Source organism: Strix aluco, chromosome 2 (genome assembly GCF_031877795.1).
Source record: "Strix aluco isolate bStrAlu1 chromosome 2, bStrAlu1.hap1, whole genome shotgun sequence".
NCBI lineage: Eukaryota > Metazoa > Chordata > Aves > Strigiformes > Strigidae > Strix > Strix aluco.
In genome coordinates this window covers 71,232,184-71,248,803 of record NC_133932.1, presented here as the reverse complement: position 1 = coordinate 71,248,803, position 16,620 = coordinate 71,232,184, and the positions used below count along the sequence as shown (strand labels likewise).

At 42.4% G+C, this 16,620-nt stretch overlaps 1 protein-coding gene across 5 annotated transcripts in view; it reads left to right on the top strand.

Annotated features, from left to right (window-relative positions):
• The first annotated feature begins 1,063 nt into the window (after positions 1–1,063).
• Positions 1,064–16,620, top strand: part of MCF2L (MCF.2 cell line derived transforming sequence like) — a 134,404-nt gene continuing 118,847 nt past the window's right edge. Inside the window, exons 1-2 of one of the 5 annotated variants that reach the window (XM_074815251.1) lie at positions 3,639–3,721; positions 4,187–4,268. In XM_074815251.1, coding sequence (XP_074671352.1) covers positions 4,190–4,268 — 79 coding nt within the window. In that variant the 5' untranslated portion in view covers positions 3,639–3,721; positions 4,187–4,189. Of the gene's footprint in view, positions 1,073–3,638; positions 3,722–3,801; positions 4,269–16,620 lie in introns of those variants that run through there. The other 4 variants (XM_074815256.1, XM_074815255.1, XM_074815261.1 and 1 more) reach the window with 4 other exon arrangements.

Sequence of the window (16,620 nt, the reverse complement as noted above, 5' to 3'; positions counted from 1 at the left end):
ACAAAATCCTTATGTCACTGTGTAATCTCTGCTGTGCCTACTTCTTGAGTACCATGTCCAGTTTTGTTTGCTTTGTTTGAGTAGAATTAGGGTACGCAGAGGCATGGCAAAGGCAGTCAGAGGTATGGGGTTGCTTTTGTACAAACAGAAACTAATTAGTATAGGAAATTTTCTGTCTGGAAAAAAGGGAATTGGAAGGGACATAATATCACCTACAGTAGAAGTCTGTATAGTCATGAATGGCTTGGGGAGGTGAATAGAGTGTTTATTTCCTGGTTTGTGGTTTGGTTTTTTTTTTTTTTCCACAGCTTCACAAAAGGCAAACTGGGGCACCCAGAAAAATTTCAGGAAGGTACTTTAAACAAAAGCACTTTTTCATGCAGCACATCATTAAATTTTGGAATTCATTGATGACTGATGTTATGGAGATCAAAGTAAAGTTAACAGAGAAATCTTTGGGTTGCAAGTATCTTTTGCTCGGGCAAAACTCATTACATGATTATATGTTGAAGACTTAACAGTTACTGCTTTGGCTCCTCACATGAGAGGATGGTTGCGTATTACTTCTGGAACTTTTTCAAAATAGCTACAATTTCTTAAAACCTAGGTAGTGCTTTTTGTCTGGAGCTGTTTGAAAATAAGAGAGGTGTGATGTTGCTGTGTTTGAACAGGCTTTGCTGGAGACTACAGCCAAAACCAGAGCAAAGTAGAGTACTGAAGGAAAAAAATAATGTTGTGGCTTTCAAACCCAACAGAAATTTAGAAAAAAATCAATAAAAACTTGCAGAAATCAAGTCAAATACTACATGCATGTAGCCCTGGAAGTTGATTGATTAAATTCTGGAATACTTTTGCTCCTTGCTTATTGTCTTTGCAGTTTCACTGAAAGAAATACTACAGATGACTTGGCAAAAATGTCTTCACTGCATTTTAACATCTAAGATGGCATTGAAAGGCTGTGTGTTCCTCAGTTTTCTTTGTGAAAGTATTTTTACACTGTGCTGTACTTCAGCATGAATTCCTCTGTTGCAGCAGGGTCTTGCCTGGGACTACTGAAGATTTTTTACTAGAGGTAATATTTTACAGCTTGAATTTTTCAGTAAAAACAAAATATACGTTTTAAAAATAATCACATTTTACCTGAAAAATGAAAACATCTCCTATTGTGTTTACAGACTCCGTGCTAGAACTGGACATCAATCCTTTTCCTCTCAAATTTTAATGTAGCAGGAGATGTGTGGGGCTGAAATGGTATGTTTAACTTCCTAATATGATCATTGTGATGACCTGCAGAGGTGTGGGGTGTCAGGTACAAACTTCAAGAGAACAAAAATTGCAAGAGCTCATCCCTGAGTTATACTGACACTGTTATTTCCAGTACCGTTTTGATTCCCTAGGTAGCTCATGGTAAGATACTGGTTAGACTTTTGTTGCAAGAAAACTCAGTTGGCTCCTCTTGTTAAGAGTTGATTTTAATTAGTTTAAGGTCTGTTTCTCTACTCTGACTCAAGGTTATTCATGAAACCATGGGTGATCCAGTTTCAAACCATCAGGGATCCTAACCCCAGTTTCTGGTTAAGTATATTGAAAGTACTGTATCTCTGTTTCCTTCGGTAGAGAAACTACACCTAAGCTTGTTACTGTATCACTGTAGACAAGGCTGCCTGATTTCCATGAATGAACATGATTAAACAAGTACCTGGTTACCAAAACCCCCCACTTTTACGCAAACTGACTTTCAGTCCAGCTAACTGAAACCTTTTGCTTTGATGCTCTGCTTGTGCCTTGCAGGTTTTGAATTTGTTTGAAGGTGTAGAAAGTATATATAAAGTGGTGATGGTGGTATAACTGAGGTTTAACTAGCATATTAGAGTTCTCCATTCATATTGCACAAGTGTAAATAGATACTATGTGTTTGTGATCCTGAAAGTTGGCTGGCTGATGTGATAAAATTCATCAGTACATTTATATCTTGCTTTCATTTGTTATTTCACTGAGAAAATGTCACAGAAAGATGGACCTTATGATATACGGGAGGCTTAAGCAGTTTGCTGGTTTTCCAAGGAAAATGTGAAATTGCTATTGAATTGAAGCAGGACACTCAAGGAAAGCTGGATTGAACTAGCATCTTCTGTTGCAGTAGGTGCTTATGAATCAGTAAGTCTCCTGCACTTCTTGTTGCACCAGGAAATAGTGTAATCTTACAAGTGGTGTTCTGCATACACTGAAATGTCTTAGGCCTTTAACTTGTTGCAGTCAATAAGTCCCATTGACTTCCTGACATCTGGAGTTCTCTCTGGGCTGTCTTCGGACATGGTGCTCTGTCCCCAGCTTTGTTTCAAAAAGAGCCTCAGCCATCCATACACCCCCGCGGATTTGCATGCCTTTTCTAGTTCCTTTGCTCCTGGTTCACCACCTGAATGGCCAGAGTCTGACCTGGTAATCGTGGTCTTGCTGCAGGTCACTTGTTCCTTTGCAAAAATGCAATCTTAAATGGCAGTCAGATAAACAAAATACTTTTTGCAGATAAAGTTCCTATAGATGCTGTATTTCTGTGGTAATCCTTTGTTACGCAAAAGCTTGACTGAAGACAATTTTTTCATTTATAGAAATGAAATTTTAATTTAATATAGAAATGAAAATGTATATGACTCTAGTCATACATAACACATGGAGCTGCTGTAGGCCTGTCATACTTGGAGTGGAAACAATGTGGCACATTTTTTAAAATATGATCTCAATTAATTTTATTGGCAGAGGAAGCCCACATAGATTGATGGGTCCTCTTAAAAAATCTTTTTCAGTTCATGCCCTCCCTAATGTTATTTTGAGAGTTATGAACAAGTCATCATAGGTATCCACATATTTTCCTAGGAAGGACTGCTGCTTTTTGCCTGCTGTATGTAACCTGTAGAAAAAAAATCTTTATGCCAAATAACAAAGTGCAGTCCTTTTTAGTGTATAGGAGAACATCCCCTTTTCTTTTATCCATAGATAACCATTTATTTATTTTAATGGCTAAAATATAAGAAGATATAGCTAAAACCCATAGGAAGATTAGAAGACTGGGGAGAATTCAGCTGACCATCAGCAAAAACATGCTGATAATGAGATTTAGTAGCCATTGAGTTAACCTTGAAAAAGCAAAGTGTTAAAAGCCTCATGGTTTGAAACTTGTAAAACAGTCTGTATAAAAGCACTGAATATCAATTATGAGGAGCAGTTGCACAGAGAGGCATTGTACAGCTTTCAGTCTTGTAGGATTTCCTATATCCCTAAAAGTTTTCCAGTGATGGTGTGGCCTTTATAGGAAATGGAAGTTTACTGGCTACTGGGCTTGCTTTTCCTAGTTACCTTCTACAGCAGTTCTCTTGTATATATTCCATACACCTTGTGGGGTCCACGGATCCTGACTCTAAAAACCCCTTGCCTAAGGTGGTAATACAGATTTCGTGGAAATCTGGATTTCGTGAGTTACAGAGACTGCTGTGGCACAGTATTTAACCAGTCAAGCTCCTCCAAACAGTCAGGAAGACGTCTGTGGTTATTTTGGCGTTTAAAGGAAGTTTGAAGTCCTCAGCCTTCAAACCAAACGTGAAGGCATCGTGTGGGCTGGTGAGAGCAGAATAGCCTTGGCGTTGTCAGCGGGAAGGCATTTTCCTCCACAGCTGCTCACCCTGCAGCAAACTGGCAAGAAGGTAGAAAGGAGCCTAGCGTTCACGTAAGCATGAGGACGGGGCTTTCTGCGAGCTCCGGCTGCTCGCCGTTCCCTTGCCGCGCTGTTGATTCAGCGCAGCCCTTCCCAGCGCTCGCTGCAGGCTGGGAGAGACTGGCGGTACGTTGGCTAATCAACGCTTCGCATTAATTCTGGCATTTGAGGACTCCACTGCGGGCAAACCCATACGCAGAGGAGGGGAGAGAAGTTTTATAAGCGGTCCTGCTGTCATTAACATTCACGACTCTGGCTTCAAGCAGTGCCCGCCTCACCCAGGCGCTGCCAGGAGGGAACGTGCACTCCTGCCTCCCTTTGTGCCGAGGGGGATCCATCCCTGTGGAGTCATTGAAATGCAGGGCTGCGAAGCACTGCCGTAGTGGTCTGGTTTGGGGTTTTTTTCCAACCGCCCCCCTCCCTTCGTTCTTGGAGCAGGGGGAGCATGTTTTTTGTGGACTCTTTTTGTTTTATCAGAGAATGAGATGCTGGCTGAAAACTGAAGAAATGGCCCTAGAAGAATTGATGCAAAGATTAAATGCGGTTTCCCAGTGCGCTGGTAGGAGGAGCTGCTGGTCTTAAATAACGTGTTGTGTGGATGCTGTTAGTGATTTTGTAGGATTTACAGAAAATCCTGATAATCTGACTAGCATTCTTTATGCATGTTTGCATTAATAGGAAAGAAAACGTTATGAGCTTTTGTCACCAGGTTAAACTTTTGTTTATATTAACAATAATTGACATTTTTAGTGCTTAGATATTCATGAAGCAAGCTTTAGAAGGTCCTGAATAGTTTTGAGTAGCTGCTAGCCCGGTCAAACGCTCTAAATGGGTTTTGATTCCTTTTTTATCTCTGACTCAGCTGTAGCTAAGAAGTGGGGGGGATTACAGATTTGTCTAGTGGAACAGGTCTAATATGAAGTGGTGAATAGCTCAGCTAACTGTGAGGCACTGCAAGCCAGTATTTTGGGTGGGTCTAAATTGCACTTTCATGAGAATGAAGAGTTGAATGCGTTAGTTGTGGTAAATGTAGTTTTACATCTGTATGGATTAAAATTGCAGCACATCTGCTACAATGGTTTTAGCACTGCAGAAAGATTCTTACGATTTCTGAGAGATGTTCTTATTTTGTAGAAAATGTAAATGCTTATGTGCTCAAAACTAGAACTAAAAGCAATGTACAGTAAAGTGGTCTGTGATTAGATCTAGGAGTGTTTTCCTGGCGATTTCCTGACAGAGATTTAAACATATTTCAGAATAAAAAGTTACCTGGAAAGAGGACATGTGGTTTTTGCATCCTTTGAAACTGTTCCTTTTGCCCTTTATTCTTAGTCTGTTGACAGATGTCAGAAGTCTTGCATCTTCTTGTCATCTGATGCAAATCGGTGGTTTGCTGATACAGAATATTTAAGGTATTATTCATCAAAACTTGGAATTTTTCTTCCCAGTTCCCTGGTCCTCTGTTTCCTAAGGGTGACTTTTTCAGCTTTTTCAATTTCCATGTGTTACAAAGAGATAATTAGCAAGATGGCTGATGCTGTAGTCTGATGAACAGATAGATTAAATGATAAACGTGGAATGGACGGGTTAGCTGCATCAGTTTTCCTGGATAGGGAGAGTAGGTATTTTACCCTCTTAGTAACATTTTCTTTTGGGGAAAAGCAAGACTTAATCTGATGAGAACAAACATTAAATTACAAGTAAAGGCCACCATACATACTATTTTCTCCTTCCTTGTTTTTCCTATGCACTTTTCTCCTGATTATCTTCCTATTTTCAAAACATGTCTTTATTGAATGTTTGGATATTTGTTTCATTGCCTGTTTTATTTTTCTGAATGTTTAAGAAGAAATCTAACCTGATATTTGCTAGGGCATACTGTCTTTTGCAGTTACCTTATTTAATAATTCATACATTACTTTTTCCACTCCCTTAAAACTGTTAATGTAGTTTTTGTGAGGCAAGATAAATTTTAGTAACATATGGTAGAATTAGTTGGGAATATGGGGGCCTTTTCTTCCTGAATTGAATTAGAAGGAGTCTCTAGACTGGCAGCAGGCTGGCTGGTTTGCCTGCAACACCGCCTGTCTCTCAGCTGTGCAGCTGTAGGTACACTGTGACCTTCATGTAAGCCACCAGCGGCTCTGAGTGCTGTTTGCACACTTGCCGGCAGACTCTGACGGTGTGCTGATATTTAGCTGTTAAACTTGCATAATTTTCAAAAAAAACATCTGTTACTTTACTGCCAATTTCACGTTCATGTGGTTTAGCTGGTCCCTCGCCTCCCCCTTCTTTTTCTTCCTCTCTGTAATCTCTGTGCGGGTATTCTCAAGCCAAGGCTTTTCTACAAGCCAGTGGTTTTATTTATAGGCAACTGTTTCAGTTTTCATTTTTTTTCTTTTTTTTCCCCCCCTTATTCCTTTCAGGTTGCTTAGACCATTTCTCTGTTGCTGTCTCCCATTCTTGGGCTATACTCTGTCCTTGGGTCAAATTATCTACTGTCTGAACTCACAGCTGTCTTTCTGTTGACTCAGAAACCTTTTGTAAGCAGAGATTTCCTTAACAGCTCAAGATCACGTGCAGGATTTTTCCAAGCCTATTTTTCAATAGGTCCCTGCTCAGGAGTAATTGAAATGCAAAGGTTCCTCTGGCTGCCCCATAGTGTAGCTATCCACCTTCAGGTATCAAGGGATTTTCTCCTTTATAGGACCCGAGGAAAAAAACTATTCCTTTGCCTCATTTTCTGAACGATACCACGGGCAGGCTGAGATTCATCCCAGGTAGTTCTAAGCATCTAAGCCAGAAGAGGAATTCCCCTAAAATCCATGTGCACCAAAAGGAGAGAAGGGGGCACATTCAGAAAAGAAGTCCTTCAACCTTCTGAAGTGCACTCATCTTTCCCTTGACCCGGGCCAGGGGTGTGGCAACAAGCCTGGAGTAGCTCAGCTCCTAACCCAGCATCTCCCCAGTGCCTAAAGTTAGGTATGGTAAATCTGGGTATGTCTGTCATCTTTTGCTGTTTTACCACAACAGCCTTTCCACCTCTGGCTGCTGTCCCGCTAGCAAGTCCCTTGTGTCAGTCTGGCACTGACACAGCCTTTCTGGGCTACTTGTCCCTCACCACCACACCAGTACTTTCCTCAGTGGTCCTTCTGCTCCCTCTGCTCTGACTAAATTCTGATTTGCTCATGCTCCCAGCCCCAATGGTACATTACTGACTTCTCACTCCTTACTCCCTCATGAATGTGTGATCCTCTCACAGGATCCCTTGAGTGCCTTCCTCTGCTACATTTTACAAACCTGAACAGCTTTATCTGGCAAAGCTTTGATTATTTCTCATCTTGCTCACCTTCACTTTATCCTCCAGTGCCTCACAGATACGTTATCTTCTGCTTCTGGACATATTTAGCTATTAAGATCATAAAGATCATGCTCTTTAGTTTAACTTTACCATCCTCTTTGTATTCCTTGTCTGACTCCTGCTCCACGGTTCAAAATAACCTTGTACCCTGCCCTCTTCCAACAACTAAAAAAGTTGCTCCCATGCCATCTTCATTTGTTTTTTCCCACATATGCTCCTCAGTCCTCCCAGTCACTTCTCTTCTATCAAATGGCCTCCTGGACTTAGATGACTAGACTATTGCTTTCCCTGTTTTCATATAAATCTTTAAAACAAGGCAGAAGTGATATAAAGAAATTCTCTACTTCTGCCTAAGGGCTTTTTTTCCATTAGAATTGTGGGGTTTTTTTCAGGAAAACTGTGAAATAATTATTCATACTAAAAAAAATAATAATCCTGGTTTTGTCCGTGTTTATTTTTTTGATGGATAATTGCATTATTTCTATTTGTTTGGCCATAGTTTTTACTTCCTCTTTTTCAGTTCTATTGCTGTGTTAAATTAGACCCTCTTCCGCAAATTGCTGTTTATGGGCAGAACTTCCCCTCCCCATGGAACAGTAGCTCAAAGGTTAAAGCCTCAGGTTATAAATAGTTCTGATCTGAGACCTCATATATTGTTCATATTACTGTCTGCTGTGGGTTTTCTGCTTAGGACTCCATTTGCTCTGACAGATACAGAAACAGTCTTAAGGCACCAGCTCTTTCTGTCAGTCACTACTCAGTTGCTACTCACATTTACATCAGCACTGGGCTTGGAAGCCTTGCAGTGACAGTGTTGTCCAGTTCATGCAAACAGGCAGTACAAAATCTGACATGCCCAGCCTTAAGCCTGTGGTAGCCCCACTAATGGTTTCTTTCCACCTCGGAAAGGTGCCACTATTACAGCTACCATCTGTTTCCTCTCCTCAAACAAAACTTTAGCACTCTGCAAAAAGAAGAAATATCTGCAAATCAAAGATGATAAACATGTTCCATATTAAATAACTATGCAAGTATTTTAAATACAGGTAGCATCCCTTAGCCATTGCAGCCTCAGTCAGTTTTCAGTAGCTTCAGTTTTTCTGTCGTATTCACAGTTTGGGTCAAAACTTTACACTTCATTTCCCTGGTTTTGTCTTCTTGACAGGTCATTTTTTGAAGTTTTGAAGGCTGGCTTACCTGTCTTGACAAATTAGGAACAGGTGTAGGAGGAGTGGACTCGGATACCACCTCCAAGTGCCCAACATTACTGGAAAGAGTTGGCTTACAGCAAGAAGCAATGGGGAAACCCTCAGGCATGCTGAAGGGACATTATGAAGTTGTGGGCAGCTGGAAGGACGTGTTTTGTGTGTCCTCCCCATTCCTACTCTTATGAGCTTGCCTACCCTTTCTTACCCTTGTAGCATCTGTCCTCAGTTCACTTGATTTTCCAGTTTGGAAGCCCCCAAAAAGTCTTTCTGTGTGTGGCAGAGCAGTCTGTGTGTGTGTGTTAATTTGGCAGGCAGGCAGGTCTGAGTGTGAAGGGCATTAAATTACTACTTGGCAACTTTGTCAGCTTTCTATGTAACTGGGAGAGTTGAAGAGATACAGTTGAGAGCTCTGAAATCTGCTGGTTGTTAGCACATCCTCTGTGCCCCGGTGTCATTTAATGGTAGCAGGGGATGCCTCTGCCTGATATTAACTTGCTGGCCCTCCACTTCAGCTTTCCTGCCCCAATGTTGAGCTTAACCATGAAAGATGCCTCTGATTTCCCAGATGGAAGGTGTACAGCAGGCGTGCTCTTCCTGCCATGAGGTTTAAAATTTCAAGAGTAAGGGTGGGTGCTACAGTTAAACAGACATAATTAAGCAGTTAGAAGTGGATTGCTCATTTTTTCTGTAAGCATGCACTGTTACGGCTCTGCATGCACCTACGTGGCATCCCGTTTCTTAGTATATTCTGGCCTAAATCAAAATCTTTTATTTTACTACAGAAACAGCTAGATCTAGTGAAACTGGTGGGAGTAAGGTTCAGAGTTGGCAGCAGTCTTGTCCTTATTAGAGAGCTGCCTTTTGGTAATCTGAGAAAAAATATTTTAATCAACATTAAGGTTGATTAAATTTTATTTTTAACCAAACTATTGTTGCTTAAAAATTGCATTCCAAAACATTTCAGCTCAATAGGGTTTCTTTCTTTACATACAATGAAAGAAAACAAAACAAAACAAAATGCCCACTTGACTTTATATCCATGTGCACTTCTTTTTGCAACTGTCAATGACCTCTCTTACCATATCACCTATCCCAGTCTTTCACTGATTTTAATGGCAGTTGCTGAACTACAGTAGGAAAGTTGCAATCTGTGCAGATATCTTTCAACAGATGAACAGGAGATTGGGGCAAAATAGTAATTAAACAATAAACAATGGCACATTTAGAGTGGCTTTTCAGAGGATTAGAGGATGCATAATTGTCAGTCTCTCATTCAGTGTATGGACTTTGGGTATATACACTTAAAGTCTGCAGAGCCAGGAGAGCCCGGCTTGGACTTATGTACTTAGTGATATCAAAAAAGAAAAAAAGCTGTTACTTTGATACATTTTTGTTATAGTGACTCAGAATACTTTCTTGGCAAGACTGACTGACACAGCTGCCTGCCACGCTTACAACTGCAGAGAGCCAAACGACAAGATTACCTCGTGCATATCAAATAACAGGGAACTTCTGCAGAAAAGGATCAGCACGGCGCAGGAGCAGGGGTGTGATATGTAACACAGGCTGCGTTGTCTTCAAGGTGTTTGCTCTAAGTTGACATGCTCCAAAGCTGGGAGCAGGAGACATTTGGGTCACTCACCTTTTCCTTCAGTGAAGTGGATCAAGCGAGCTACTTGTTTCTGAGTCAGCCCAACAACTTCTTAAGGTTTTCAGTATCTGAAACAGTGCACTTCAGCTGGAAGTTTGAGCCTGCTGTTTCACAATATCTGGCAAAGCCACTAATTTTGTTTCATTGTTTCTTTTGTCTTGTCCTATTAAATATCAGCCAGATATGCTTTTATTTCAGACAGAAAGAGTATGATCTTGGATGTTTTTATATGGATTAATCACTTGTAGGTCTCGAGGTAAGCCTGTAATACTACATTAGCTGTTTTGACCTAACTTTAAATTCTCCAGTTATCCTCATAGCTGCATAGCTTGATCATGAGCCACCTGGCTCGCCACATGTAGGAATGTAGGCATTGTGGTTGAGGCAAACTGTCTGGTAGTCCAGCCTTTAACATTGCCGTTAACAGCACTGTGGGTGCAGCCCACTCAAGCCTGTGGAACAGTCAGCGTAAGCACACAGTCCTGGGAGTAGGTAGAGACAGGATCATCATCTTGGAGGCTGACTTACTGCACAGTCTGGGCAGTTTAAGACAATAGATCCTCTTGCTTACAGCAGTGTTGGGTATTAGTTATATACTCAGTTTGTCTCTGCTGGTCTTTTTGTGGCTTTTGAGCTTTTGTACTAATGCTTTGAATTTCTTGATGACTGACGGGAAGCGCTATTTGAGTTGTGGTGTACCAGGGATGTGGAGCTGGCCGTTGGGCATCCCGCATGGTTCCCAGGAGCAGCAGGGAGTCAGGCATGATGAATCCTGTGCTATAATGGAGAGATGTTAAACTTGGTCACACAAAAGGTGGAGCTGGTTGTGAGTTTCAGCATGAGAATAAGCTGAAATGGAGGAGCCTTGTGATACCTATCTCCAAACATTTCTATCTTCACGTGAAGGCTGATGGCGTTTGAGGTTGGGAGGAGCTGCTGTAATGGGGCCTTAGGCAGTTAAATCTCTTTGAGGACCTAGGGGAAGGCAGCTTCCCAGCAGAATGTGATGCTTAATTGTGGCAAGCTGATAAAGCACAGTGCAGCATGGTACTGCCTGGTTTTGAGGACGTAGGTGTGTAATGTTTCTTGGCAGCAGTCTGCCTTCTTAAAATTGATAATCTGGGCAAACAGGTATTTGGCAAGTTGAGAACCACACTGCTGTGTGTTAGGAAGGCTCTTGTTTTCCACCTGTGTTGTTACTTCAGGGATGTAAGCGCTGTCCCCCTTCATGTGCTTGAAGCATTTGCTAAGTGCTGGTCTTAGTAAAAGTCTTTCTGTCTTCAACACTTCATGTACCAGGCAGAAAATTTGCACCAAGAAGGGACTGTCCTAGTTCTTTCATAGTTTCAATTCTTGCTGAGCCAGAAATGTATCTTCCTTTTCTTTCAACTCCTGCCTATAGCCTGAAGAATTTAAAGGGAGGGTAGCTTTGCATGTGAAACAACAGGATAATTGATATAAACAGAAAATAATGAGAATACACATAGCTGATTTTAAAAATGACTCTTCAGGCTATGACCTTTGCTATTAAAAATATCAAACGATAAATTACAGCCTTTCTGTAAACAGCCCTGTGTCTGGCTTCTGGGCTGGACAAAGTGCTTTACTTTGGTCAGTATTTTGTCCTGGGCTGCTGGTCGTTGCTCCATGTTATGCTGTGTTACTCAGCCAGTCAGTCCACTTGCCTCATGGACATGCCTGGGCTTTAACAGTGGCTTTGCAAACCCAGATTTGCATCAGCTTTTGGCTCATGTAATACACTAAACAAATCGGTGTGTTGCATGACTCACTTGTTTCCTCTTTCCGTGTTTACCTTGCATGTGTTACTACAGGCATGACACCTCCCGAAGCAACTGCCATGGAAAGGCCCTGCCAAATTTAATTTTCCCTGCAGCTCTGTATCCTGCTGCCACTGAGTATCTGTAATTGAATTGATTATTCCCTATTTCCATTATCTCAGCATTTTCAATTTTCAGTTTTACTACAGTAAAGAATGAGAGACTCATTTGGTGAATTCATGTGGTGAGATGAAAACTAAAAGCAGGTTTGTCCAATTCCCTGCTTGCCTTTGAGAAGTGCCTGAACTCTCAGGCAGGCGCCTGCTGTGCAGCAGGGCAAAACTTACCTGTCTGGTCCCCTCTCGCTGCCATATACTGTGCACTCCTCTCTCCAAACACCAGGTAATTCTTCTGCTGGGTTTTGTTTTCAGCTTCCAGACGAGTCTGTAACTTGGTTGTTAATACCCAACAGATTTAACAAAGGCAGCTTGATGATTTCTTTATTTAGCAATTCACTTTTTTGACACACTTTACTTAGATGTTCCGCATATTTGTAACGGCAAAGTACATTATATAAAGTGGTCTATTCTTGTAAAAATACTTTAGGACAAAATAAAAGCTTCCACACAAACATTCAGTGAAACAAAGTAGAGAAAAAAACACATTTGTGTTTGAGGGAGGGATTTTCCCAGCTTACTCTGAGGATTTGTGACAGTGGAAAAAGAGAAGGAGAAGGTTGGGGTAAGGAAGCAAAACAGGTGTGTTTGGTTTTGCAGCCTGGATGAGAATAGAAAGCTGGCAGAAACAAAGTGATATAAAATATTTTATGGGTGTTTTGCTCATAGATAGTAGGTGTACAGGACATGAAGCTGGGGCCCTATAATACAGTATCTGAAACACAATAGCTTTATGTTTAATAGTTATGATAGAATATGACCTACATACACAGAATCACAAGAGTGATGAACATTCATCATCATTACCTAATTCATGCTTGAGTAGGTGCCAGGCTCCAGTTATGAGACAGCTCCGGTCTGCTCAGGACCCAGACATTTGCTGTGATTCTGTCACAGCTGGTTTTGTTGAGGACAGCCACAGTCAAAAATTTCCTTTCTGGGTTCTGTGCAAAGGCTGCTGAGGCTGCAAGTGACCAGTGGGATGTACTTTGAAGTTCTGATACTGGCGATTTAAAGGTAAAGAGAGGCAAAGAGCATCTGAGCACATTGGAGAGAGCAAGAGGAAGCCCCTGAAGTTGTGGATGGTGTTTAAAATGGTATCAGCAGCTTACATAAAAAAATGGTCATTTCCACATTAATGAAGCAAAGGTAAGAAAAAAATATAAAACATCACATAACATTCTTAGCTTTATAATTGTATACTTTCTTGATTTCCTTCTGCTGTGTCTCTTCAGTGTTTCTTACCCACAGCTCATGCTTTACTTGCCTTTCAAGGACTTTTCAACCTGCTTGTGACTTCAATGCCATCATTGTTTCACAGTCAGCTCCTTTGAAGAGTATACCTGAATTGATTTGAGAATGCATATCCTGGAGCGGGAGAGGGGTATTAATAGAAACAGCTTCTCTCTGTAGTTGTATGGAGACAGAAGATTAATTATTTCAGTGTGGCAGGTGAAGGTGTTTTTCAAAGCAGTTGTTTAAATTTTTGAAGACCTAACAGGGAATTAAAAAGGTCTGGTAAAAGCTGGATGGCACAGAGGGCTGCCATACATTTCATATCAGGAGAGTGAAGGTATGCATTAAATAGTATGTTTTTAATTTTGCACAGTGTGCTTAGCAGTCATCTAAGTTAAAGTAGTATTAGCAGTTCCCATCCAGCCTTCAGAAAATCCTTTCTGCATCCTACCACCTGCCTTTTAAAACATGGAAACAGAATAATTTACTCTGGGCTTTATTTGACATTATTTCTAAATACCCTCTCACCCCCTGATGGTTCTTTTAGTGTAATGGTCTAGGACTGAATTCAGTAAAGACTTTGCCTGACATTTGTATGATGCTGCAGGGAACCCTTATCGGAGCTGGTGAGAACAGACAGGATTTAAATTTTTATCCCCTAAAGCGGGTGAGAGTTTAGAGAGATCCAAGAGTGGTTTGAAGGGAAATGCAGGTATTTGAGACAGTGCCGATGTGCAGCTGCCAAGGCAGGAAGGGATCTGGGTGTTACCATTTGGCACTTGGATTGCAGAGAAGCCCCTCCTGTTCCCTCATGTTCCCTCAGGAGTTCCTCTCCCATCCTTTCCCATCAAGTAGCTCCTGACCTTTTGCACATGGACATTGCCTGCGATGTAGCGTCGCTGGTGGCTCTCTGGTGTGTGTCCTGCCTGACAAGGAAAGCAGGAGCAGGCGGTGGTACGAGAGAGAGGAGCCTTCCCGCTCACTCAGTATCACCACCGCCCTGGACCAGCAGCCATGCTGGTTTGACAACCAGTCTGAGTTTCCGTGACACCTGAGACATGTGATGCATGGCTGGTAGAGCGAGTTAGCCCTATGACATTAAACAGGAGCAAATGCAGTATGTAGTATTCAGGTTTAAAGATACACATGGAAGAAAAGGAAGCAAGACAACTTGTACACCCACTCTCCACACTTTCCTAACCCTTCTCTCTACTTCCTGCTGACAGCAGATCAGCTGTGGGGTAGTCATGTGGGAGCTATTTTTGTTCATTAGCCTCTCTGGGGCCTCACCAGCCTTGATGTGCAGGGAGCTTGGGCCACGCTGGGTGCTCTGTCTGGGGTTTACAGAGCCTGGCACCCCACAGATCCTGCCCTACCGCCTGTCTGGGGCCACCTGGGCCCTTTGTCCCATGGAACTCAGAGTGCTCCGTAGGCAGCTGCGCTGGCTACAATTTACTGGAGTTGTGAAGTACTCAGGAAAAAGTTATTAAAAGTATCAGATTTAATTTTATAGCATCATTAATACTGGAGATCTCAGGCTTTGAAAATTACCATTGCATTCAGAAAATACTTGGGGGGGGGGGGGGGGAAGCTTAGTTTGAACTATTTATGCCTTTAGAAAGGCATTTTTTGAGGGTCAAAGCCTGATTTTTAAAGTGTGTTGCTAATAACACATTAGGCAATGAATTAGTAAGTTATTAAGCTATGGATAAATGAAGCTGTGTTTGTTTTAAAGGCTGGTCTTCTGCTCTGCTCTATTTTTGTTATTGGGTATGGCACTGCACAGCCTGCCAAGCCCTTTGCAGATGAGCTATACTGCACTCGACAGCTCCCTGCCTCAAGTAACTTGTTATCTGTATTCGACACAGGAAAAAAGGAAACTTCAGACAAGCATGGTGGAATTGATGAGGGAGGAACATTCCTGACAAGAAATAAGGTCAGATGCATCACTGCACAGTACCATCAGTGGGCTTCAAGCAGTTTTTCTAGCTGCGCATGCTCTTATTTGGGAGAATAAGGGCTGTGTGCCCCATGGTATCTCTTGGCAGGTCTGGTCCTCTGCTTGCAGGAGGTGGGAGCCCTGTTGTGGTTCCTGCCCAGCTCAGTCACCTGGGTTTCCTTTCCTAGGGATGGGGTGGGATGGGAGGGAGCAGGGTGGGGGAGAGCTTGGCACTTGTGTGTCTCCTCCCTTGATAAAGTCAGGGCATGGCTAGGGTGGGAGCCAGGGGAAACAGCAATCACCCTCACCTTGTCTCATCCGGAGGCAGCCTGTGTGGCGTCTGTTTGATGATGGCTGTAGGTAAACATGGATATCCGGGGCTGGTACCTGCTCTTGTTCTTCACTTCAGTTGCTTCTGTCAGTAAGCAACTGAAGTTATGTTGTGAACAATAAGATATGAAATAGCATTTTTGCTCCGATGTTTTTGTTTTCATCTTTGTAACTTTTTTTTTTTGAGAAACTGATTTGAAATAGCATAAAATATCACATTTCACAATGATTAATGCAGAATTGTGGTTTTGTATGGTGTAGAGTCAACACTTGGTTAGCTTGTTAGGCTCTGACAGATGTTAGATGGTTAGTCAACAGAACTGCAGTTTCCTCAAACGTTTCTAGTGCCAAGTAATAGTTTGACTGCTAGTAATAAACCACTTTATTGCCACCTAATAAATTAGGCCCATTTAAAAAACAAAACCAAAATCCAACAGCAACCATTTTAAATAAAGTTTTTAACTTTTGAAGCTTTTTGAAAACAGTTGGTCCCAAACCATTTTGCAAGCACATCTTTTGCCCTAGGTTTTTTTTTTTTTCTAATAAGGAAAACATTCTAATCCACATAGAGTAAGATAACGATAAATAAAACTAAATCTTAAAAACGCCTTCCCCCCACCTCTCTATTCTTCCCAGGCTTAAATTCCTTCCCAATTTCTCCACCTCCTCCCCTCCAGCAGCACGGGGGGACAGGGGGTGCAGTCAGTGCATCTCCTGTTGTCTCTGCCACTCCTTCCTCCTCAGGGGGAGGACTCCTCACACTCTTCCACTGCTCCGGGGTGGGGTCCCTCCCACGGGAGAAGTCCTCCACTAAATGCTCCAACATGAGTTCTTCCCACAGGCTATGGTTCCTCACAAACTGCTCTAGTGTGAGTCCTTTCCACAGGGCGCAGTCCCTCAGGAACAAACTGCTCCAGCGCGGGTCCCCCATAGGGTCACAAGTCCTGCCAGCAAACCTGGCCTGGTGTGGGCTCCTCTCTCTACGGGTCCACAGGTCCTGCCAGGAGCCTGCTCCAGCATGGGCTTCCCACGGGGTCACAGCCTCCTTTGGGCTCATCCACCTGCTCTGGCGTGGGGTCTTCCCCAGGCTGCAGGTGTGTATCTGCTCCACTGTTAACCTCCATGGGCTGCAGGGACATAGCCTGCCTCAGCAGGGGCTTCACCACCGGCTGCAGGGGAACCTCTGCTCCAGTGCCTGGAGCACCTCCTCCGCCTCCTTCTTCACTGACCTT